The sequence below is a fragment of the Equus caballus genome, chromosome 28, assembly GCF_041296265.1.
Source record: "Equus caballus isolate H_3958 breed thoroughbred chromosome 28, TB-T2T, whole genome shotgun sequence".
NCBI classification, from domain to species: Eukaryota; Metazoa; Chordata; class Mammalia; order Perissodactyla; family Equidae; genus Equus; species Equus caballus.
The window spans coordinates 35893842-35918024 of NC_091711.1; the positions used below are offsets into that span (position 1 = coordinate 35893842).

At 48.4% G+C, this 24183-nt stretch overlaps 1 protein-coding gene across 4 annotated transcripts in view; it reads left to right on the forward strand.

The window, feature by feature from the left end:
* Window positions 1–24183, forward strand: part of ABTB3 (ankyrin repeat and BTB domain containing 3) — a 307733-nt gene that overhangs the window by 198122 nt on the left and 85428 nt on the right. For all 4 annotated transcript variants that reach the window (XM_023631669.2, XM_023631671.2, XM_023631670.2 and 1 more), the window contains exon 3: window positions 2878–3082. In XM_023631669.2, coding sequence (XP_023487437.2) covers window positions 2878–3082 — 205 coding nt within the window. The remainder of the gene's footprint in view (window positions 1–2877; window positions 3083–24183) is intronic.

Below are 24183 nucleotides of genomic sequence, written 5' to 3' on the forward strand. Positions count from 1 at the left end.
TGAGAGAGTAGAGAGAGAAGGGAAGAAGCACCAGCTAAAGGACCTAAACACACCCCAACAGGATGCCTGGAATGAGCAGCTTTGCAACGTCAGTTCCTAAAAAAGTCGACCCCAGCCTGGGTCAGGGCACCGGCAGGCCTGGCCTCCACGTCCCAGGTCCCACTGTCCAGAAAAGAGGGAGAGCAGCAGGCCCTGAGCCAAAGAGCTGCTTGTGCATGCCAACCGTGTGCCAGCACGTCCTCATCTTGCACTTGGCCTTCACAGCCACCTGATCGGGGAGTATTATTTCCTCGCCCGCGAGGTTAGGGGACTTGCTCGTGTTTACGCAGATGGGTGGCAGAGCTGGGATCTGGACTCCGTCCCCTGGCTCCTACCTAACGTGGGGCACTGGTTCTCTGCATTGTCCATCTGCAGGGCCCCTGGGGGTCTTCCCTACCCACACCTGCCTCTAAAAGAGAATTTCCTTCTCTGATTCCTTTTTGAGTTTCTTGGATGTGTTTCCCTGCTGTGGGACGTGGAGAGAGGAGGGTCAGGCTCTGGGCTGGGCCTGGTAAGATGCAGAGGGGCGAGGGGAGCAACTGCATCTGCCGTCCAGATCTCAAGCTTAGTGGATTGTACTCTGGCTGGGTTGTCCTGACAAAGCCTTAGGACTCTGACAACACAGACGTTTCCTTTCCTCGGACAACCCCCATCAGAAATAGTAGCTGCTTAGAATCTTGTCTCGAGAAGGGTTTTAAGGATGCATCTACAGTCAGTGGATAAGAGCTCTGTGCTTGATTAACCATGTCTGCCATGGACACGGAATGGAAAGGGGAGTATTTGCCATTCTGCCCTCAGCTGAGACCTCACCTTGTAGACTCCCCACAAAGGGGGTCAATTGTCCTTTTGTCAATCTTCTTTTGAGGAAATGGTCCCTCCTGCAGACAGGAAGTGGGCACCTAGAAGGCAGGCCTTGGGCCTTCAGAGGAGCAACTCCTGCCTCTCACTGAGCCTCACTTTCTTGGGTTTGGATTTTAGGTAAAAGCGTCAGGTTAAAAGATTCACCTGGATGACAGAGAACTGGTGGGCTCCACAGGCCTGGGGTCAACTGGGCAATGAGGGGTTGGGAATGGGGGAGGGGGGAGTGTAAATCCCAGCAAGAGTTGATGTTTCAGCCTTGAGTCTGAAGGCAGAATTCCATCCTCTTTGAGATCTTCTGTCTTTTCTCTTAGGGCCTTCAAGTGATTGGATGAGGCCCACCCACAGTACGCAGAGTAATCTGCTTTACTCAAAATCGACTGATTTAGATATTAACCACATAGAAAAAATACCTTCATAGCAACATCTAGACTAGCATTTGACCAAACAACTGGGCACCATGGCCTACCCCAGTTGACACATAAAATTAACCATCCCAGATATTTTAGGCAATTGTCTCCCATAGTGTGCAATGCATTCCAATGTGCAAATGAGACTGGGACGGTGCATGAAATGACATTGGTCACAGAGTGATTCTTTTAAATTCTGTTTTAATTCTGACTGCTTTAAGAAGAAAGGCTCCATTTAGAATGAGCCCTAACACCTCTCTAACACTTCTTATTTATAACAAAAGAAAGCGGGACCAGAATTCAGCTATAAATTAATTACACTGTTTTTTTTCATGGAATTAACTTGTACAACGACCTTCTTTTTATGGCAGGTGATACTAATTTTCCATTTATGGTAGTGACATAACGTTTCCTTTTTAAATATATGTATTTTAAGAAACAAAATAAGTCCATTTAAAATTAGGTAAATAATGGCACACATGGTGCTTGCATACAGCTGTACTCATGAAGCTGACATACAAACGACCCAAGTTTGGGGAACACCATTTTAGCTTCCAGGCCCAGCCACTCTCCCCACAAGAACATCCTCCCTGTGTAGCCAACCAGGGAGCATGCAGGTTTGGTTTGATCAAGGAGAAGGCTAGTTTCCTTCTGAGAAGTCAGGAGAAAGACCAGAATGTTCCCAGGGTTTGCTAGTGCTGAGAAGAGTGAGACAGAGCCCGCTGGGGCATGGTTAAGTGCATGGATTCTGGAGCCAGACTAGCTTCAAATCCTGGCTCTGCCGCTCCTGGCTACAGAAGTTTGAGAAGTTATACAACTCTTTGGGCCTCTGTTTCCTCATCTGCAAAATGGATTTGTAAAGGTACCTACTTCATAGGGGGTTGTGAGGATTAGATGAATTAAAGTGCTGAGAACTGTGCTGGCACATAAGGAGTGTCATTTAAGACTGGGTTGCTGTTGTTGGAAAAGATTGACAGAGAAAAAGAATATTCTAGCACAGCGCCCTAGATGCTGCGATAACAGACACAGGGGAGTGGGGAGATTCCAGGATGGTTTCCTGGAGAGATTAATATAGAAGCCGATACCTGGATGGTGAGGAGGAGTTAGCCTAGAGAAGAGGAGAGAGAATGTTCTGGATAAAGGGAATAGGGTATGCACAGGCTGAGAGGCAGGAGACAGTGGAGTCCTTCTTGTGACTGCAGGGGGCCGGGGTGGCTACAGCAGAGGCTATGGCAGAGGGTGTGTCCCGGGGTGATGGACATGGAAGCAGATGCACACAAAGGGCTTCCTGGGCTTTGTGAGAAACAGTGGGTTCCAGAAGGGCAGGACTGGACAATCGTAGCAGCCTCTGTGCTTGAAGCAGCCCCCCGAACCTGGTAAACCCTTGACTGTCGTGTCATGCATGAAGGAATGCTGTCCCCTCTGCTTGATGTGTGACCTGGAGGTCCCAGGGGACCACTCCCGGTGAAGGAGAGAACCCACGGGTCAGGATCTCTGCAGAGATCCCAGGCACATCTTCTCTGCTGGTCGTGGCTGCCTGAAGGATCTGAAATCTTACTTCTGTCCACAGGTGACCTGGTGTCCCGAGCAATGCATCACTTGCAGCCCCTCAATGCCAAGCACCACGGCAACGGCACCCCCCTGCACCACAAGCAGGGGGCGCTCTACTGGGAGCCCGAGGCCCTGTACACCCTCTGCTATTTCATGCACTGCCCGCAAATGGAGTGGGAAAATCCCAACGTGGAGCCTTCCAAAGTCAACCTCCAGGTGGAAAGGTAAGACCCGCCTTGGCCTTGGAGGAGCTCCCCTCTGGCCGACACCACCTTGTAGGGGGTGGTACTGCCTGCAGGGAGTATGGGGGTGGGGGAGGGGAAGGATACTGGGTGTCAGAACGGCCCGGATCCCAGAAGCCCTCTGGATGGGTCTGGATGGGAGCCTTGTGCCCTGAGCGGGTATCTGAGAGCTGGGGGCATCTCTGAAATGGGTTTGCATAGTGCTGGTCCAGCTTGGGATGAAAATGGCCTCAGAGAAGAGTGCGTCTGCAGACTCCAGAGGGCCCGGGGCCTCTGCAGTGCACGGTGGCACCTTGTGACGGTGGCTCTGGGGGGGCCAACTCCTTGGTGGGAGGCGTCTTACTTCCTTTCCTCTCTTGGCTGCCTTGGGACCCCCCCGGGGGAACGTAAACACCTGCTCAACCAGAAGTGGGCCTCTCAGGTGGGCGGGAGACCACTGGGCTTGCCCTGGGGGGGACAGCATAGCTGTTCTATGAAGCAGAACCCTCACAGGAAAGGAGGGAACGGGAGAGAAGAAAGGGAGGGCTCCTTGGGAGAGGAGCCTCCCTCTGCCCTGGCTTCTCCTGCTCCCTGGCTCTGTCCCTCCACTTCCGCATGCCTCAGTCTCCCCACCTGTAGACCAGTGGCCGAATTAAGCGGTTCTCAGGTCCTCTTCTCTCCGGGAGACCCCAGGATTCTCTGAGGGTGGTTTCACCCTCTCAGAGGCAGGGCGTCAGAAGCCACGATTGGGAGAGAAGGCTGCACACAGAGCTCATCTCCCCACAGTGTCACAAATCAGGCCCCTCCTCCACAGGCCTGGTTACCCTAACTCCTGTAGTAGTGACCCCTGTTTATCAAAAGAGTGCTTAAAAGAGGAGGCTCTGGGATCCAGGCTTCAGGGATCAAATCCAGGCTCTTCCAGTTAGGAGCTGGGGGGCCTTGGGAAAGTACCTTAACCTCTCTGTGCCTCAGTTTCTTCAGCTGCAAAATAGCACTAGTAAGACTAATTCCTTTGTAGAGCTGTTTAAGGATTAAATGAATTGACCAGCACCCAGCACATAGTAAGTGCTGGATAAATGTTCGCGTTTATTCTTGCTGTTGTAGATATTGTCTGCATGTAGCGAACAGCTCCCAGCTGGGGCTCAGTGTGGTTTTCCTGACTCTGTTCAATGGTTCCAAGTGGTTTTGAAATGTTCATTGGCTGTTGTTTCTGCTGGGATGGATTGGGGCGTAATTGGGCTCCTAACCCACGTCTCCTGGCTTCCAGTTAAGGGAAGAGGATGGAGCATGGGCTAGACACAAGTTGCTTTTTTTTTTTTTTTAAGAATCCCAAATTGGCATCAATATTTTAATCCAGTCTGGAGTTAGCTTAATCAGCGGATTACTCAGGTCTCCTGCTATCCCGGCCAAATGAGTGGGTACCCTGTGCATATGTTCATGTGCCAGACATGCCCCAAATGGAGAAGTGGCAAAATGCCCATGGTCCCTGGTCAAAAAATAACCTCCATCAGTCGCTCCAAGACTGTGCTTTCTGTGAGTGTGACTCCTGAGGGTTGAGAGAATGGAGACCATCGGCCTTGGCTGGTGGGGCGTCCCACTCTTCAGCCTCTGACCCCGACAGCCTGCACGATAGTGCAGTTTCTCTGACTCTCCTCCCTCACATCGTCTTCAGTTCCCGACTCTATACAGATGACCCTTCCTCCATCTCCAGTCAGACAGCGCCTCCTCTGGGCTCCAGAACCTTCTCTTCCCACTCAGCCTTCCGGGTTCCGCTGTCAAGTCTCATGCTCTCAGGCTGCAGCTCCTTCTCAGAGCAATTCTTCTGTTTGTTTATTGCCTGTAAGTTTCATGAGGGCAGAGAACACATCTGTTTTGGTCATTTTGATGGTCCCTCCACACCTAATGCCAAGCTCAACATCTGCATAATGGAGAAGTCAACAAAAATTTGCACAATGAACAATCCATTGATCTAGCTGACTAGGGAACATTTCCATCTGGAGTGCTCACAACCTCCCTAAAACTAAAGCCATCATCTTTCCCCCAAAACCCACTGTTCCTCCTTTGTCCCTAGTCTCTAAAAATGGCATCACCCTGTCACCCCCAGTCAGAAAACTGGGACTCACCCCACGCTTCTTCCTATGGCCAACTGGTCAGTAGGTCTTGTTGATGCTCCATCAGTGACAGCTCTCATTTCTCTATTCCTGCCTCCCCGGACTGCTGCTACTGCGTGGTCCAGGACCTTGTTCCCTCTTACTTCTGTTACTGCATTTGATTTGTAAATGGTCTCCCTGGATGTGAGGATTAACATCCTCAGACCAGCCCCATCCTCAGGGCCACTAGACTGAAACTTCTAAAATACAAATCTCATCACGTGACACGCTCCCTGCCCGGGCTTCCGCCACATTTCCTGTTATGCAGTGTCCATCTTCCCTTCTGGAATCTGTTTCAGGATTCGGAGTGTAGCTGGAGTGTCTATAAGCCTAGGTAGACCGTCTAAGGACTCCAGACTCTCTGGGGCAAGTTTTAAAGAGGCACGAGCTGCGAGAGAGAGCAAAGAGAGCATGTCTCAGAATTTGTTGGAGTCAATTATCTTGGTCTTTCCGTTCCTTTTTGGTTGGATTTTCAGGGGACAACACAAAACGCAAAGTAGAACTTGTCATTTTTTGAGTTCTGCTCACTTTGGGTTTCTGGAAAGAGAATGGATTTGGGAGTCAGATCAACGAGTGGATCTGGACCCCCACTCTGCTTCTTCCAGCGCCTTAGACAAGTCATCGCACCTCTTTGAACCTCTATTCCTCAACTGGAAAGAACAAGACCAGCCTCGTGGGACTGGTGTAAACAGTGAATTAGATGTTACAGCTAAGACATCCAGGGCCGTGCCCGGCACAAGGGGACCTCCCCTCCTCCCCACCCCTCAAAAAGTAGCTGATATTATACACTAGTATACATTTTTTTTTCGCTCTAGAATTCTGTTATCGTTGTCCCTACAGAAGCCTGTGTGTGATTCCTTCTAGACTAACGGCCATTTCTTCCTGTTCTGTGATAGAGTAGGCATTGGAGCTTAGCATCTGAAATCACTCATGGAAGGCCTTCAGAGGAGAGGGAGCCTCTCACTGTGTTCAGTCACATGTTTACAACCAACTCCAAACCACAACCGCCAAACAAGAAATTTCCAGTGGGAGGGAGGACTCTAATTTGGGGCTGTTTCTCTCTCTCTTTCCATCTCCTTCCCCCACCCCAAATCAAACGACATTTCCTTGCCTCTTTCTCTCTATTCCAGCAGTCAAGTTGGGCCGTGGTGTTTCTATGGTTTTCCACTAGACTATAATCTCTTCAGGAACAGGGGCTAAATATTCTTTGCTTTGGTCCGTGCCCAGCAAAAAGCCTGGGAAGTACTTGTTGACTGAAATATCGATTGGTTTGTACTTCCAACCGTCTCTACTTGTCAGAAGAGCCTTTCCCGGCTGGAGCGTTTGGCTCCAGGCCTCCGTGCACCGTGTCACTCTTTCATGTGGACACAGCTTTCGAGTCGCTGCGTTTGCTTTGGACAGTTTCATTTTTCACTGTGGGATTTTTGAAGAAGCTCGGTGCCAGTGTGAAATTTCTGTAGTTTAAGTTTTTCCAGAACTTTAGCTACTATTTTTTTGAGCTTCTGAAATCTTTCCGGTACCTCAGATGTTTTTATTTAAAAAAAAAAAAGACACCTCAGATAAATTTTGTAAGATTGTGATTAGGCAATATTTATTTTCCAAATAGTAACAATAAAGGTCAACACCTTAATTTTGATGGTGGCGGCCATGCGAGGCTGCTGTTTTTAAATAGAATCATCATAAGTCAGTCTGTGACAAGATTTTCCTCCCCTGGATCGTTACTGGAAATATCAGTGATTCCTAAACGTGTTTGGCCCAGGATGAGTTCAGTAATGTGTTGCCACGACATGAAAACATAGTAGGATAAATTGGAGCATTTTGTTGTCTGAGGTAGCTGGTAATGCCGGGGAGGAACAGAGTGGGCGTCACCCAGAAGACTGGACAGCCAGGTGGTTCTCCCTCCCTCAATCTCGCTGAAAACAAGCCAGAATTTATACCTGGGCAGTGGCTGCTCTAGGCCCTTTTTGCAAGCAGAGCTGTCCAGACAGATGTGGCAGACCGTCTACCAAGGGTATCTGAGCCAAACACGTGAGTGCACAATCACCCATCACCAACCGAGGGAGGAAAACTAACGGGAGAAGCAAAACCGTCTTAACAAATGGGAGCATTCACACTTGAGGAAATAGAGTTAATAATGCAGACATAACAGACATTCGAAGTTAATGGTACCCAAAGACATCTTCCAAGACACTCGCCCTGCCAAAAGATCACCCCAACATGTCCGTTCTTCATGCTTTCTCATCCGTGGCGCATGTGACAAGCGATAGTCAAATTTTAACATACTCCAATGGACATACCCAGAGTTGTGCAAAATTTCCAGCATGCTATTATAACTTCCTCGTTCTTTCCCACTAAGGAATGTATATCAGAGTGCACGTGGTCAGAGGTGTCCTTGTTACAAGCGGCACTCCTGGTAGGAACGCTTAATCGTAACAGTTGAACCTCCTGTGACTGCTTCAAGCAGAAAGAAAACCACTGGGAGGCCCAGTGTAGGCAGAGGCTTACCGAACCCTGCGCCCTTCTGCATGAGAATTTGACCTTGGGTTAATTATCTAGCTCTGTTCCCCTGGAAACCTGAGAAAAATTGCAGTACCAACGGTGTTACTAAGCAACATTGCTTATGGTCAAAATGACCCTAGATTGGTAAATTAGATCTGGTCTGGTAGTACTATAAATAGTTGATAAATATCCAGAGCTTTGGGCTCCCCTGAATTCGTTGACTCTTGTAACTGGCAACATCCTTGTGGGGACCTTGGAAGCCATCTCTGTGGAGTTGTTGCAAGAGATCGTGGGGTTCATAAACCAGGACAGTTCCCACAACCATGCAAGCGGTCTCATCTCCTTGCACCTGAGTGCCACCTGGGGAGAAGATAGCTCCAGGATGGCTGGCTGAATTGCTCTAAGCACTCCCCACTGAAAGGAACATCTGATGCTATCCTGCCGGGCCACATGTGGCCTATGATATTCCCACAGGTCTAAATGTTTAGTAGAGTTTAAGAAGACTTCTGGTGGGCATTGAAGCCAGAGAGCCAGGCTTTGAGGCTACATGACCTGGAACAGTGCCCGTGTTGCACCCTGGGATTGCTCTAGCAGAGACCTCACAGCCACCAGGGCTGGGCACTGACACTTGACCTTCACCACTGATGCTGGGCATCTGACACTCCCAGCAGGACCTCTGTCACCATTAGCCCTGAAAGCTGACTGTCTCTGCCACCACCCTTGTCAGCCCCATGTTCCACCTACATCACACCACTTGTTTCCATATCAGTAGGGTTGGGTCACATGCCTGCACCCTAGCTGCAAAGGAGCCAGGGAAGGTGAATTTTTCTATCTTGCTGACCATGAACTAATAATATGAGAAACTCTCCAAATACAGGAAGGCCATCAGTGGTTCTGGGCAGCAAAAAAGTTGACAAAGTGTTAGCTCCCACAAACATAGGTTTCCTGCCCACCACACAAGAGGGGCCAAGTGAAAACTGGAACACCAGGCTTATGGCAAGGAAAGGGTTTTTATTTTCGATGATATCAGCTGGGAGATGAGAGTGGGCCCTCAAATTCATCTCATCTCTTCTTGTCTCCCTGAAAGATGGGAGGCCAGGGGTTTTAAAGGTTTGTGAGGAGTGTGGCTGCTTGTGGAAACACAGTGGGAAGTCAGTGGCCTGGCTGGGTGGAGCTTTCCCACCAGCCTGTGTTGGCCTTGGGAGGCTGCTTTCAGGAAGGAAGAGGAGATGATAAGGAATCCAGGTAGCTGTCCTTGGTTGTCTGTCTCCATGGCGTATAGTGGATTATGGAGCCGGGGAGCCAGGGAGTAAGCAGAGAAAGAGTGCTTTGGTTTTAACCCCATATATGCTGGGTTTAATGTAGGGGAACCCGTATCAGGGCTGGTATCAAAAGGTCCGCTACACTGTTTTTTGCTGAGGAAGATTCGCCCTGAGGTAACATCTGCTGCCTATCCTCCTCATTTTTTTTTTAAATTTTTATTTTTTTGCTGAGGAAGATTCTCCCTGAGCTAACATCTGTGCCAGGCCTCCTCCACTTTGTACATGGGATACCATCATAGCATGGCTAGTGAGTGGAGTAGGCCCACATCTGGGATCCAAACCCACGAACCTGGGCCGCTGAAGCAGAGTGCATGGAACTTTAACCTCTCAGCCACGGGGCCAGGCGCCGCTACACTCCTGTGAGTTGCTATTTTTTCCCTTTATAAATAACACACAAGTAAATTATTTGCACAGTTCAGTACTTTTGACCATTATTAGCCACACATCCCAGAGCTGATTGGCTTACCCACCACAGTGGAGAACCGAAATGCTCCCCAACTTGAGGACTCCTTGGGCTCACACCCTGGGAACCTCAAAAACAAGAAGGAGGAGAGAAGAGGACTCTTCGGGCGTCTTAAGCAGGAATGCCACATTCCCTGCCCAGAGGAAGAAAGCTGCTTCCTCATCTTCCTAAGGGCAGTGATCACGTCCAACACAAAAGTCCCCGAAAATGCCCAGCCTGGAGACGGTCACAGTCACTGGAGGAACGGGGACACGGCAGAGTGAGAGGACCCTAGATCAGACTTGTTTTCTGCAGGGCTCTCTGTCGGCTGGTCTGGAATCCCAACCACATTATAATTAGTTCGATTGGGAAAAAAAAAATGCCTATTGAATTCTAAATAACTTAAGAAACAAAGTTTTCAAACATGATCCATTTGTGACTTGAGCATTGCTGCAATTTATTTCATTTGGCCAGGGTAAAAAGAACTCTAATCCCACTATTTTTCAAACTCTAGGTTACAGCCCATTAACGGGCCATTAAATCAATGCAATGCAGAGACTGGCGAACGGGTGCCCCACGGCCCCGCCTGGCCCACGGCCTGTTTTGATAAAGTTTTATTGGAAGGCAGCCACATCCATTTGTTGACAAATTATTTATGGCTGCTTCTGCACTTCTGATTAGTCGGGACAGAGATCAAATGCCACAGAGCTGAAAATCCTGAACTATTTGGCCCCTTCCAGAAAAAGTTTGCTGACCTCTGATATTGCGGGTTGTAATCTGCATTTTCAAAAAATGACCTAGAATGGAATAAAAAAACTAGCAGAGTTGTTTGTATGAGGTAAGGTGAGTTATGTTTCGTGAAACATTTTTTTTAGTTGCATTCACTTAACTGGAGTTGATTAACTTGCCCAAGGTCATGCGGCTAACGTTCCAGGACTAGTGTTGGAACTCTGGGAGTCAGGCCCCGGTCTGTGCTCATATCCAGGAGGCTGTCTTGCCATCCACGGGCTGCGGTTTTAAAGAAATAATAATGTTTGAAAGACTCATCCCTAACCCCTAGAATTTTTTTTACAGTCTTCATGAATATTTACAGGATATAAAACCAATCCATTTACTAAATAAAATGTGATAAGTACCAAAAAAAAAGCGAGAAAGAAGAAACTCTGACTTACCCATAGTCTCCACATTCAGGAACAAGCACTGTGACTAGACAGAGTATATATGCTGTGTATATACCAAAGTTTTTTGGTTGTTTTACAAAGTAAGGAGCATATAGTACATGCATTTTTGTTGATCCATGTCATTAAACAGCCTTCAAAAGCATGATTTTTCAAGGAACTGTTCCGTTATTGGACAGTTAAGGTCAAGAGAAATCTAGGAACTGGTATATTGAATATGTTTCATGCCGAAGATGATGAAACTGAGGCCCAGAGGGATGAGTGGACTTGTCTGGAGTCATAAGCACATTTGCAGTGGATTTACAAGACAGTGCCTCAGTGCCTTTGCACGTGCTTTGCCCTCTTCCTGGAGCACCATCTCCCCTCTGCTCCATCATCTGGCTGCCTCCATCAGTTCATCCTTCCAGACTCATTTGAATCCTCACCTCCTCCAGGAACTCTTCCCTCCCACCTCATGCTGCACTGAGCGTCCAGGGCCTACCGCAGTGCATAGCATAGAGCAAGTGCTCAAAAGATGCCTGCAGAACTTAACAGAGCTGGCTCTGAAACCTACGTGTTCCGGCTCCTGGCTCAGTCAGCTGTGTCCCCAGTGTCGACTCAGGCAGCCCTCAGCTGGGTACTGGCTCTCCCAGTCACCTGCTCTAGGCCTCAATTGCCTCAGCTATAAACAAGAAATAATAATTCCTGTTCCATGGGGCTGTTTCAGTGACTAATGAGCCAACTTATGTAAATACCACGCACAACAACTGACACGTGGCAGGCGATCCATAAACGACAGGGGTTGCTATTTACTCCCTTAATACAGGTGGACCTCTTCTTGGATGTTCTGAGAGATTTTGACCCACACTTGGTATGTGGCTGGCCCTCCCTCCGTACTTTATGTATATTAACTAGTGCAGCCCTCACAGCATCCCTTGAAGTGAGAGCCAGCCTTACTCTCCCCACGGCACAGATGAGGACACTGCCATGCAGTGAGGGTCAGCAAGCTGCACGTTTGGGCAGGTGTGTGAATGTCAAAAACATCAGATGAATGCTGGGTGGCTACAGGGAACAGAGCACTACACTAAGGCAACAGAATATATACCCAGGGGCGCAGGGAGGTGGAGAACAGGAAGCCCGATCTTGCTCTGAAGAGGTGTTGGGCGCAGCTACAGCAAGACTGGAAGAAGGTGAGAGACTTGCCAAGGCGTCTGGACTTTCTCCTATAAGCAGCGAGGAGCCAGACGGATTCTGAGAAGGGAGGTGAAGGGACCCGTGTCTGCCACCTGAGACGTGCTCCCTGGACAGAGACATGAGGAGGATGCCTTGCAGGAAGGTAGGGAACATTCGATGAGCACCACCAGGAGCCATGTCCTATGCGAGGCACTTTACTTGCAGAGTTTAATTTAATCCTTCCATCAACCTTGTGAGGTAGAAATGCCTTCATCAGCAGATGAGACGATTAAGTCTAATAACTACGAGTGGGAAAAAGCTCTTTGGAAGCTTTTTGGGTAATGCTAAGGATCTTCATAGCACAGTAATTATATCTCTGGATATTTCTTATTCTGGAGTGAGAATGCCTGAGTTCATATCTTGGTTCTAACTCTTAGCTGTGTGACCTTGAACAAGTTACTTAACCACTCTGAGCCTCAGTTTTCTTATCTGTAAAATGGGAAATAGCGTAGAATCTTCTTCAGAGGGTCGTTATGAAGCTATTATGTATTAATATATATATATATAAAGCAGTTCAAGTCCCGCACACATTAGGCTCTTTATAGATAATGGCCACTATAATTCTCACTCTCACGGTGTTTATAACCTGGATGTAGACTACAGCAGGGCTTCTCAAACTTCAGTGGGTCTTTGAATCTTCTGGGATCTCATTAAAATGCAGATTCTATTCATTAGCTCTGGGGTGGGGCCTGAGATGTTTCATTTCTAACAAGCTCCCACGTGAGGCTGATGCTGCTGGTCCAGCGACCATGCTGCGAATAACAAGATACTGTTGTTTTTGTGTGTTTGTCGTTCATTTCTCCAACTACTCCAACCCCCATTTTTAAGATACGTAAGGGCAAGAAATAAGCTTTCGCAGTGATTTTTGTCTCTCTGGTGAGCTTGGCCTAATCAATGTTTCCCAGGCTTTGGGGGCTGGATCGAGCCTTGCGGGGCCTCATGAGATGCTGGGTCCCTCTGCCAGTTGCCAAAATGTGTGGATTCCAGAGGTCAGACGTGGCCAGGCTGCAGGACGCTCGGGCTCGGAGCGGTGGCCAAGGGAAGATGCCTGGCACCCGAGTGTAATGGTCATCTTCAGCCTAACGAGGTGGGCAGCTCCTCTGAAGCAGCTCAGGCATCACAAATTAGCCACAAGCAGGCCAGGGGAAAGTGGGGCAGGATTTGACGGGTGTCCTCTGGGGAGAGGCGGCAGGGCCAGTCCGAAACCTCACCTGCGGCAGGGCTGGTAAACACCTCCAGCCTCCAGGCCTTGTCAAACAGCTTCGGCTAGTTGCCCAGGAGGGTTTTTTTTTTTTTTTTCCAGCCAAGGGGGAGAGATGGCTCCTGACCACAGGTGACAAGCTCAGGGGCTCAAGCTTAAAAACAGCCCCCTCTCCCAACACACGGGGCTAGTCTGATCAAACGCAGGCACTGTGCATTTTCACCTCGATATCCAGGTCTCTTCTGAATCCCAGGTAGCGGGCTGCCACAGCAGCCTGGTTGGATCTGACACCAGCTTCTCTTTATTTTATGGGAAAAGGAAGGAAAACCTTATCTTTTTGACACAAAGACTAAGGAACTGGCCCAGCACTGTCCAGTGGGGTAACCACTAGCCACGGGAGGCTGTTTAAATTTCAATGAATTGAAATAAAACGATGGCTTCAGTTCCTTAGTACCGCTACGCTCATTCCCCATGCTCAGTAGCCAGACGTGTCTTGTGGCTCCTGTATTGGACAGCGCGGGTACAGGACATTTCCAGCATCCCAGAAACTTCTACTGGACAGCGCTGAACTAGAGATTCAGTGCCGACCATGTCTCCCTTTAGGAAAAAGAGCCCGTGATAACCAGCACTCCCAAGGCAATAAGGTAAGGAGAAAGCGTGGATACTAGGGGCCAGCTCCCATGTTCCCATGTCTTGATCATCTTAGAGCTGAGTTTTTTAAACAACCATTATCAGCATCACCAAATTTCACCCAAGTCTGGACGACGTCCCGGTCTCTCTTCTGGGTGCGTTAGTCACTGAGTCCTCACGAGAATCTTGTGAGTACAGTAGCACCATCTTAGACCATTGCTATCTCTGTCTTCTCACGGGGGAACTTCAGGCTCAGAGAGGTTGTGTAGCATGCCCGGATAACCCAGCTAGTCGGCGGCAAAGCTGGGAGGCAAAGGCAGGAAGTTTGAGTCCAGAGTCCACTCTGTCGACCGTGTGCTGTACCACAGGCACAGGAAGGAGGTCAGACGCAGGGCGAGGGCAGAGGATTCCCTGGGAAGGTTCAAAACCCAAAAATCTCCCACCAGGAGCATCTTTACCTAATTATGCTTTCCCCAGGTCTTCCCTTTTCTTTCCAGTATTTTCTCTGGCTTAGGCCTCAATCAATATTGCTAATGTAACTGGAATAATGATAATCGAATCACTTCATCTGATGAGACAACAGTTAAAAACCTCTGAACAACACGCTAACCTCCTGAAATAAATTCTGCACATGTCAGCATAGAGCCTGCCTCTTAAATCTTCTCCTCGGTGCTCCTGGAGCTTTTCGTTACTTATTTTATTTAAAACTTTTAAAATCATTGGTTTATTATTGGACTTAGTATTACTCGGCTGTTCATTCTTCATTCGTCCATTCAGTGAGCACGAATTGAGTGCCTGCTGTATGCGTGGTAGGACAGAGAGCTTGCTGTTGACTGGATTCTTATATGTGCCAGGCACTGATATAAGAACTTGACGTGAATTAACTTGTTTGTCCCTCCCGATAGCCCCATGAGGTAAGTGTTATTATTGTCATTCCCATTTTATAGATGGGGAAAGTGAGGCAGAGAGGACGAATAACTTACCCAAGGTCCCTGGGCTCAGAGGTGGCTGCATGGGGGTTCACACCCAGCATCCTGGCTCCAGAACTCACTCCCTTAACCATTGCACTTGGTTGCTGTGTGTCGGACCTGATGCTGGGGACAGGCAGGGCTGTCGCCTGCCCTGCACAACTCGTGGATCATCAAAGAAAGAAATTGTAAAGGGTCAGAAGGGAGGCATAGGCAAACTGCTGAAGGGATCAGGGAAGGTGGGTTTTTTTTGAGTCAAACTTTGAAAGATGCAGAAGATCAGGGACTCCAGGAGGGAGGAAATCAGGGATTCCAGCTGAGTTGGACTGCAGGCGAGGCCGGGCTGACCTTCAGCTGGTTTCAGAGATGCAGCTGTATGGACAGTTGTTAAAACGCTGAAATGCTTCTCTGCGGGTTGGTAAAGGACCGCTGCCAAATGGCCCCCCATGTCCCGCCATCCAGCAACTGCAGCTTGGCATCTTGCCCCGCAGGGGGTCCTGTCTGCCTCGAGACCACCGGAGTTAGATGGCGCCTGGGCCTTACCGGTAGTTCAATATTTAGAATGTCACTGCTGGGAGAAAAGTCGGTCCTGCGGGTGTCGTTGGGCCTTTGTTCCTTCAACAGTGGGGTCTGGGTGAATGTTTGGACTAAGGGAGAAGCATAAGCGAAATGCAAATGCCTGCTCATCCTTCGAGATTCAGCTGCATTCTCACTTCTGCTGTGAAACCTTTGCTGGTCCCCCCTCCATTCTCCGTGAAGCCCTCTGTGAATAATTAGAGCAGCTCTTGAGTGCCGATGTGTGCCAGGCGCTGTGATAAACACTACTTCAGATTACCCCACCTAAACTTCATAGTCACCCTCTGAGATACTGTAATTCTGCCTATTTTACAGATGAGGGGAGGGGGGCTCAGAGAAGATCAAGGACTTGCCCAAGGTCACACAGCTAGGCTAGTAAGTGGCTGGGCTGGAGGTTGTGACCAAGCCCTGTGATTCCAGAGCCTCTGTCCTCTGGACCACCTCCTGTGTGGCCCCCGTCATTGACTGTTCTGGCATTGTTTGCTTCCATGTCTGGTCTCAGCTGCCAGACTTTGAGCTCCTCACAGGCCCGGACTGGACTTTGATCGTCCCTTGCTCTCACTGGCAGCCAGCCAGGGCCTGGCACAGAGTGGACGGGGGATCCAAAGATCAATTAAGTGCACGGCAGCAGGAGATGGAGCAGGGAATAATGGAGGCACCAGGTGGAAGGTTCCAGCAAGAGTCCCCAAGAGAGATGACAAGCGCATGGCTTGACTAAGTGCCATCCTCTGTGTCCCCCAATGAGAGATGTCACCCGCAGGGCTCCTCCCTTTGCTGAAGGGTCCTGAGGAAAGCTACAGTTGCCTCCTTGGATTTTTGGTTTCTTCTCATTTGCCTGGAGCTGGCAGCCCTCTGCATGCCCTGTGTCTGGAGCCTCGGGCCCTGTACATGAATGTTCTCAACACGCAGGAAAAAAATTTTTTTAAAAGAACATTAGCAAAAAATTAGCCTTTGCAGCTGCCCGGTGCAAACTGAGGGCTGGCCCAGCCTGGCAAGGGCCAGCAGGAGCCCGCGTGCCCGGGAGCAGAAAGGCCTGCAGAGAGAGCGCCCACCCCCAGCTCAGCCCGCTTTCAAACCATCTGTCCTGGTGCCAAGTTTTCACTCTTTTTTATCCTTTCAGGAATAGCGATATTGACAGCTGCCAGCTCATGGCTGGGTTTCACATGTTATGGAAAATAGCCCAGGCAGTAAATCTGTGCCCAGTAGACAGCATCTGAGTTGATTTTGCATTCTTCAAAGTCTGACTTCCCCAATGAAGCCAACACGTGTCTCCACGTCTACAGTTTTCCTAGGTTTTTGTGGATTTAATCCTCTCCCCCTCCTTGCATTTTGCTCTCCTCGTGGACTGCATCTGTTTACAACTACAATACAAGGTGCTATAAATTCAAATTTTTATATTATCATATTTCTTTTACTGAAAAGTTATATAGGCTCATTTTATAAATTTTGGAAAATACAGAAAAATGTAAGAAAGAAAATTTAAATTATCTACAATTCTGCTATCCAGAGGTAGCCAAAATGATTATTTAGTATATTTTCTTGTCTTTATTTATTTATTTATTTATTTATTTGGTGAGGAATGTTGGCCCTGAGCTAACATCTGTTGCCAATCTTCCTCTTTTTGCTTGAGGAAGATTGTCCCTGAGCTAACATCCATGCCAGTCTTCTGTTTTGCATGTGGGGCGCCACCTCTACATGGCCTGATGAGTGGTGTGTAGGTCTGCACCTGGGATCCAAACCCGTGAACCCCGGGCCACCTAAGCAGAGTGTGCCAACTTAACCACTACACCACCGGCCAGCCCCTCCTTTTTTTTTTTTAATACAAATAGTAAGCCTTTTTAAAATAGTTGTAGTGTGGATATATAATTTTGTATCTTTTTTTATTTCACTTAATAGTATGCCATAAGCATTTTTCCTGGTACTACTACAGAACATGCGTAAACATCATCTTTAATGACTACAAAATATTCCATCCTGTCATTGCACCATAATTTGCCTGATGGTTCCCAGGTTGCTGGCCGTTTGGGTTGTTTCCAATTTGTGAATTGCTGTTCCCTTCGAACTGCCCACAGTAGTATAACTAAAACACCAATGTGGAGGAAACGGATATAAAAAGAGTATTCTTCCCAGAGCAGAGCACTGAGGGGTTAATTCCTGAGGCCTCTGATGCTCTGTGGGAGCCAGATATTGCAGAAGGAGAGTCCTGGGAGGCAGGCTTACCCAGCATCCTATGCTGTTGCCTCTTCCAGGAAGAAATGCCTTGTGGGAAACGTAGAGGAGTGGTACCCGCCTGGCCTCCAGCCCCAGTCATTACGAAATCCTTGGAGTGAGCACCTCCTGGTTTCCAGGGATCTTCCACACATACGATCTCCCTGGATTCTGGAAGTGCGAGACCAGCCAGGGCGGCTTTTCACAGCTTAAGACTTTGACTCTAGAAAAGTCGTGAAATTTGCCCAAAGCCACGCACTGAGTGGCCAAATTGAAACCAGAGGGCTGCTGTAGGGATGCCTGGAAACCCCCACCCTCCTTTCTGCATTGCTTCTAGAATGGAGAAGAGCATGACAGCCCCTTCAGTAGGCTGGTTTCGAGCTTGTACCGTGGACAGAGTTCATTGCTACGTACTTGGCCGTGTCTGTAGATTAGGCCGTCTCCACGATTCTAGAATTGTTTCTTTGTTTGCTTTTGTTTGGTGGTTGTGTTTGTGGATAATTCTGGGCTTTAAAATTTTTGCTCAGTTTTATGTGTTTCTCAAATACAAGAAACATCACCGGGAAAGGCTGTCTCAGTTCTTTCAAATGGGTGTGAGGAATTCTGTCCAGATTCAGCCAGCCAGGTTCAGACCTGCCCAGGAAGTTAGGCCGAATGTGCTGGCGAAAGAGGGCGGATATTTTCCCAGGCTTCCGTCATTCTCCCTGAAACGTTCAGATGCCGAGGCTGGAGCGAGCCCTTTTGACAGTCTTTTGTCACACTGCCCTCTATTAACTCCTTACACAGATTCCCACCCCCTGCATGGCCACTCCCCAGACCCTATGGCAGCAGGGTACCTGAAGAAAAAAGGAAACCAGTAAATAGGCAAAACCAATTACCAACTTGTTGAAAACACTAACACTGACGCAGCTTCCACGGCCTCCAGAATCCTCCTCTGGACACACTGTCCCTCTTCAGACCCCACAGCGCTTTATAAGAACATCTCACGAGGCACCTTTCGTGGTCAGCCCTGCATTGTGTTTATCTGCTCTTCCTGCCTTGATGGCCACCTTATGCTCCAATCCACCAAGCAGGAGTCATGATGGAAAAGTAGACACGGATAACGAAGGGCAGTCACACAGACTTGTTGCATTAGGGGCCGCCCTAGAAAATCTTGAGTCTGTGTGGCCACACTAAATTCCCTTGTTAGATTGAACAGCATGGTCCAGATGCTAAATCCTTGTGTCCTCTACAAGACTCGGCACAGACCCTTGCTTCAAGGAGATAGTCAACAAGCAGGAAACCAGTTAAATGGTCAGCCTGCTCCCTAAATGGCCCTCCCAGTTCACCCATTTATTGTCTCTCAGGTTCATCTTCCACAGCATCTCCCATCCGCTTATCCCTTCAGCTACTCCAGTCCACACAGGGTCCCCTGAACTTGCTCTGCAGTCTTCTTCTGAGCCCTTCTCTCTCGCCCTTCCAGGCTCAGGACAGTGTTTCCCAACACCCTCCCACTCCCTCCAGCTCCAGCTGATTGTGATTCATTCTCTCATAAGACTTTGTGCATTCTTTTATCATAAAGCTTTTCAGATAGCTTCTTTTCTTGTGTTTTTCACATTAGACAATGAGTTCATTGAGGGCTAGGACTTTTGCAGTATCACCAAGTGTAGGAGCTGGTACATAGCAGGTATTCATTTACTCATTCATTCATTGAACAAATATTTATAGAGCATCTAACATACACCAGGCAAAATACCTGTTTTCATGGAAACAGACAAGGAACAAATGCATAAATAATAAAATATCAAGTGCTATAAGTGACACAAAGAGAAATAAAACTGGGAACTTGAAGCAGGTACAAGTGAGGAGAGGTGCTATTTTAGCTGGGGTGGTCCAGGAAGCTTTCTCTAAGGATGTAGTATTTGAGTAGACACCTAAAGGAAGTGAAGCAGTAAGCCATTTGGATATCTGAGGAAAGATCTTGCCAGGCAGCAAGAACAGTAAGTGCAAAGGCCCTGAGGCAGGAGCATTCTTAGCACATGCAAGGAACAGCAAGGAGGCCAGTAAGGCTGGAACAGAATGAGTGAATGGAGACAATGGTAGGAAATAAAATCCAAGGTGGGCAGGGTCAGATCTTGCAGAGCCCTTGGGGCATGAGGAGGAGTTTGGTTTCTATTCCGTGTGTGACAAGCCGCTCCGTAAACATTTGTTACGTTGAATTATTTGAATTGAGTTGAATTGAACTGAACCGAATTGGGTTTCACTGAACTAAACAGACCTGGGTCTCATCTTAGTATGGACTGCATACAATTTTTGAACCATGCACTATCCCAGGTCTGCCCTTATTACCTGCAAACAGAAAAGCACTGTGAACAGTCCCATTTAGCAGTTTAAAAACCTGTTAGTGTGTGAGTTTTCCTGTCCTGGAACTAGCACAGCCTTACAGGTTGTTCCAAAAGCCTGTGGCCAGTGACACCTTTGCCAGCCCCTCCCACACGCACCAGTTTCATTGTGGTCGCAGATCGGGTACAGGAAGTATCTAAACTCCAGAGGAATGTGGTCCTGATGCTGGCCCATCATTTCTGACTCTCCCAGAGTCTGAGGTCTTTGAGGGCCCCTAGGATTTAGTCTGGGCCCTTGGCAGGGTCCTGGACCTTACTTTTCACATAGTTTTTACCCAAGCCTGGTTCTCATTGAATCTTTATTATGTGGATTTGTACCCTTAACACAACCGAAAATAAACCCGACTTGGCTATTTTTATCATTTTCCCTAGTCTTTATAAAACCATTCCAGTGAATCATCACCCAGTGTAAAGTGGGAAACTCACCAGAATTTAAGCTAAGCAAATTCATAGGATCGATCATACAGTCATTGATTCATTTAACAAACGTTTATTCATTCCCTCAAAGAATGTTGACTACAATGACCTACGAGGACCTACAAGGTACCAGGCACTAGTGCTGGGGATACCGCAGAGCACAGGATGAGGCCCTGCCCTCATGAAGCTGAGAATCTAATGGAGGAGGCAGAACAAACCAGGGCACTAATATAATATGTCATCTTGAGTAGTGGCAAGTGCTACTATGTGCCATTTTGGGGGACACAAAGATGAGTAATTCATGCCCCCAAACTGTAGTTGGAATGGTGGTAAAGACATAAATTATAACAGGGGCCAACCTGGTGGCGTAGCGGTTAAGTTCATGTGCTCTGCTGTGGCGGTCCCGAGTTCATAGGTTCAGATCCTGGGCGCAGACCTAGCGCCACTCGTCAAGCCACACTACGGCAGCATCCCACATACGAAAAATAGAGGAAGATTGGCACAGATGTTAGCTCAGGGTCAATCTTCCTCACACACACACACAAAAGACATAAATTATAACAATAGTATGCTATAAATGGCATTGTGGAATTATGGACAAAATGCTATGGAGGTGGAAGGGAACAAGTGACTAACTGTATTGCGGGTGTGGGGGGCCTTGGGGGCATCCTTCCTAGAGGAGGTGACATTTGATCAGTGTCTTGAAAGAGAAGTAGGACTTAACTGGATGGAGAGGGTAGAAAGAGAGGGGAGACAACAGCAGGAGCAAAGGCAGGGAGATGCGAGCAAATACGTGGTTCCAGAAATGGCCGGTCCTGGGTGTGGCTGCAGCACGTTGGTGCTGGGCAGGCATGCGGTGGGAGCATGAGAGAACAGAAACATTTGTGGGTCAGTTAATAAATGGCCAGGCCAAGGAATTTACACTTATGTCAGATGACCGGATTTACATGTTAGCAGATTCATCCTGGCAGCAATGTGAAAGGACTGGAGAGAAAAACTAGAATCAGGAAACTATTATGAAAATATTGCGATGGTCCAATCCTAAAAAGGGTCTGTATATAAGAAGACAGATGGTTAAATTTAGAGTGTTGGACTCTTAGGGTGGGGAGCAGCTCTCCAAGTCGTGTAGTCCAACTTCCCTTCTCCCTCCTAACATCCTCCCTGAGGGATGTCCAGCCAAGGCACCAGCCCTCGAGGCTTCCTTCCCACCCCAGCTTCAGAGAGCCGAGATGCTCTGAGGCCTTATTTCTGTGGAGCCGAGATCTCTGGGGAGCTGCCACCCCTATGCCTTCTTTTGCTCTTTGGGGCTTCCAGAACCGGTCCATCCTTCCAGAACCATCCTAATTCAGGTGCAGCTTTTCAACTGTTTAAATACAGCTGTAATTTCCTGAGCCTGCCGGGCACATAGTTGCCCATTTCCAGATTGGAACCTGGGGCTCCTTGGCCACGTGACTTGCTGTGATCTGGTCGCTGTCCCAGTTAACTGGCAGCATCAGGATTAAAACCCAAAGCTGTCTGATTCCAGAGCCCTGGACTCTTGGAAATAGCCATCAATTTAGCGTGACAAGCATTTCTTTAGCACCTGCTCCTAGGAAGCCCCCTGTCCTGGGCGTCAGAGAAGGTGGAAGCATGGGTAATGAGTTCCCGGGCTCGGTTCCGGTGATTTGGACGGTGGAGTAGACACCCGAGCGCTGTGACAGCGGGTACTGGCTTTGGCTTGCAGCCGGGCTGTTCCGGAAGAGGAAAGTGATTTGCGTTTGGCCCGCTGCATGGGCATAGTTCCTGCTGGTAACACTGGGGCAAACCCAGTGCAGGGGCCACCCCGTGGAGTGCGTGCCTGGGAGAGAAGCTATCCCGGGAAGATACAGGAGGGTGACGTACCCAGAAAGGTGGGAGGCGTCAGACCGGTGTGTATCATCGGATGGTGTGTATAATCAGATTTGAGCAAAGCGGAGCTTCAACTTGGACATGTCCCAGTGATGAGCAGAGAGGAATACAGCAAGACTGCGAGTCTGGAAAGCTGGAAGCGGAATGAGAACAGGTGTGAGGAACGGCTGGGAAAAGCCGTGCAGAAGCGAGCCTGTGCGCAGAGCATGTGTGCAGGCGCGCCCCCTTCAGGCTGCTTGTGGTATTGCTACAGGGGTGGCCGGAGGACTTAAAGGGAAAGGACAGTACTGACAAAAGGAGGGTTTTGTTAGCAGAGTTGCCTTCCTAGTTGTGTTTTTCTTAACCCGATGTTTAAATTGGTAACAGCTTAGACTAGATGTGTTAGATGCCTGATGTACGCGAAGATGCCTGAATGTAAATCTTCCATATAATCATACTTCCACGTCTGTTCCCTTGTTTATCCTCTCAATGGCCCTGTGAGGAAGGACCAATGGACATTATCCTCACTTTTCTGGTGACAGAGGGATCTCAGGGTTAGGTGGACATCTTTGCACCATCCACTCACCATGCCCCGAGCTTCCATTCAGAACCATCGCCCTCACCCCGCTGAATCGGGACACCCCACCTGCTTGCCAGCCCACTTCCCCTCCCCTTGGAGAAGGACTGTGCCGGACCCGGCCGGGCTCATCCCTGGATGAGATTTGGTTTGATTCCTCTGGTTGGTAATTACTCTCCCCCGCCCCGTGCCTCGGCCAGCTGCTTGGGAGAGAGGCTGCGCGAGCCCTCCTGCGAGGATTGGGCAGGTGGAGGCGGGTGGGTGGGGATGCACGCGGACCCCTTTCCCATATCACCAGATAATCGGCCCTGAATATTTTGTGTAGATGGAGAGAATCACCCTGGAGTACAGACCTGTACAAGGAGTCTTTTCCTAGAAAGCATCGAAGTCCAGCTTAATAAATAGCCTTTTCAGTTTCTTGTTATTAAAATCACAAGCTTTCTTCCTGCTTTCTGTCGTCTCTCCTTTCCAGATTCAGCAAAATGTAAAATTGGTAACATTTAGTCCAAGAAGTAAATGGCACATATCTTTTCTTTGCACGCATGTGGAGATCCCATAAATCTGCTAAATGGCCAAATGGTGCTCTTGTGTAGGCACCAAAACTGCCTCTTTTCCTCCCTTAGTCTCTTCCTTGATTTTTAAGGCTCTCTGGGGATTTCTCTTTTCTTTCCTTCCTTCCTCCAGGTTGCTTCTTTATTTTTATTTTTCCTGGGAAATTCTATCCCATTGCTATCCCCTACCTTTTCAAAGGCCCCCCCCCTCCTCATTCTTCATAGAGACATTCTCTTATTTTATTATCCCAGTTAGTCTTGAGCCTTTAGTGCAATCTGAGACTGATGATGTTTCTCTGTTCATCGCTTATAACCAGTCAGACGCTGACAAGTTGAGCTGGACTCACAGTCTGAGTTAGATACAACAGAACCACAAAACAAGGGTAACAACACAAAAACACCTGTTGTTAACACTAAGGAAGACTACTGTACCAGAAAATCTCTCCTGAGGTTTGTTACTGCAATTGAGCCCGAAATTTAGCTTTGAGTTTCCTAACCTCCAAGGCAAAAAGGGGAACGTGCCTTATAAAGCTCTCATCATTTAGTTTAAACACACACACAACAAAATCTTTACCAAAGAACTGTTCACAGGGGCTGGCCCAGTGGCGTAGCAGTTAAGTTCGCAGGCTCCGCTTTGGCACCCGGGGTTCCCGGTTCGGATCCCGGGTGCAGAGTAGACACCAGTTATCAAGCCATGCTTCGGCAGCATCCCAAATACAAAATAGAGGAAGATGGACACCGATGTTAGCTCGGGGCCAATCTTCCTCAAAAATAAAAAACCAAAAAGCAACTGTTCACAAAAGGATCTTTTCTGACTTTAGCAAGTTCAATCCAGGGCTGATATTCCTAGACCTTTCTGGTGATCTGAACCACCTGCAGAGCTTTTAAAAACAAACGCTAATCAAGTCTGGGGCTGAGTCTCAGGA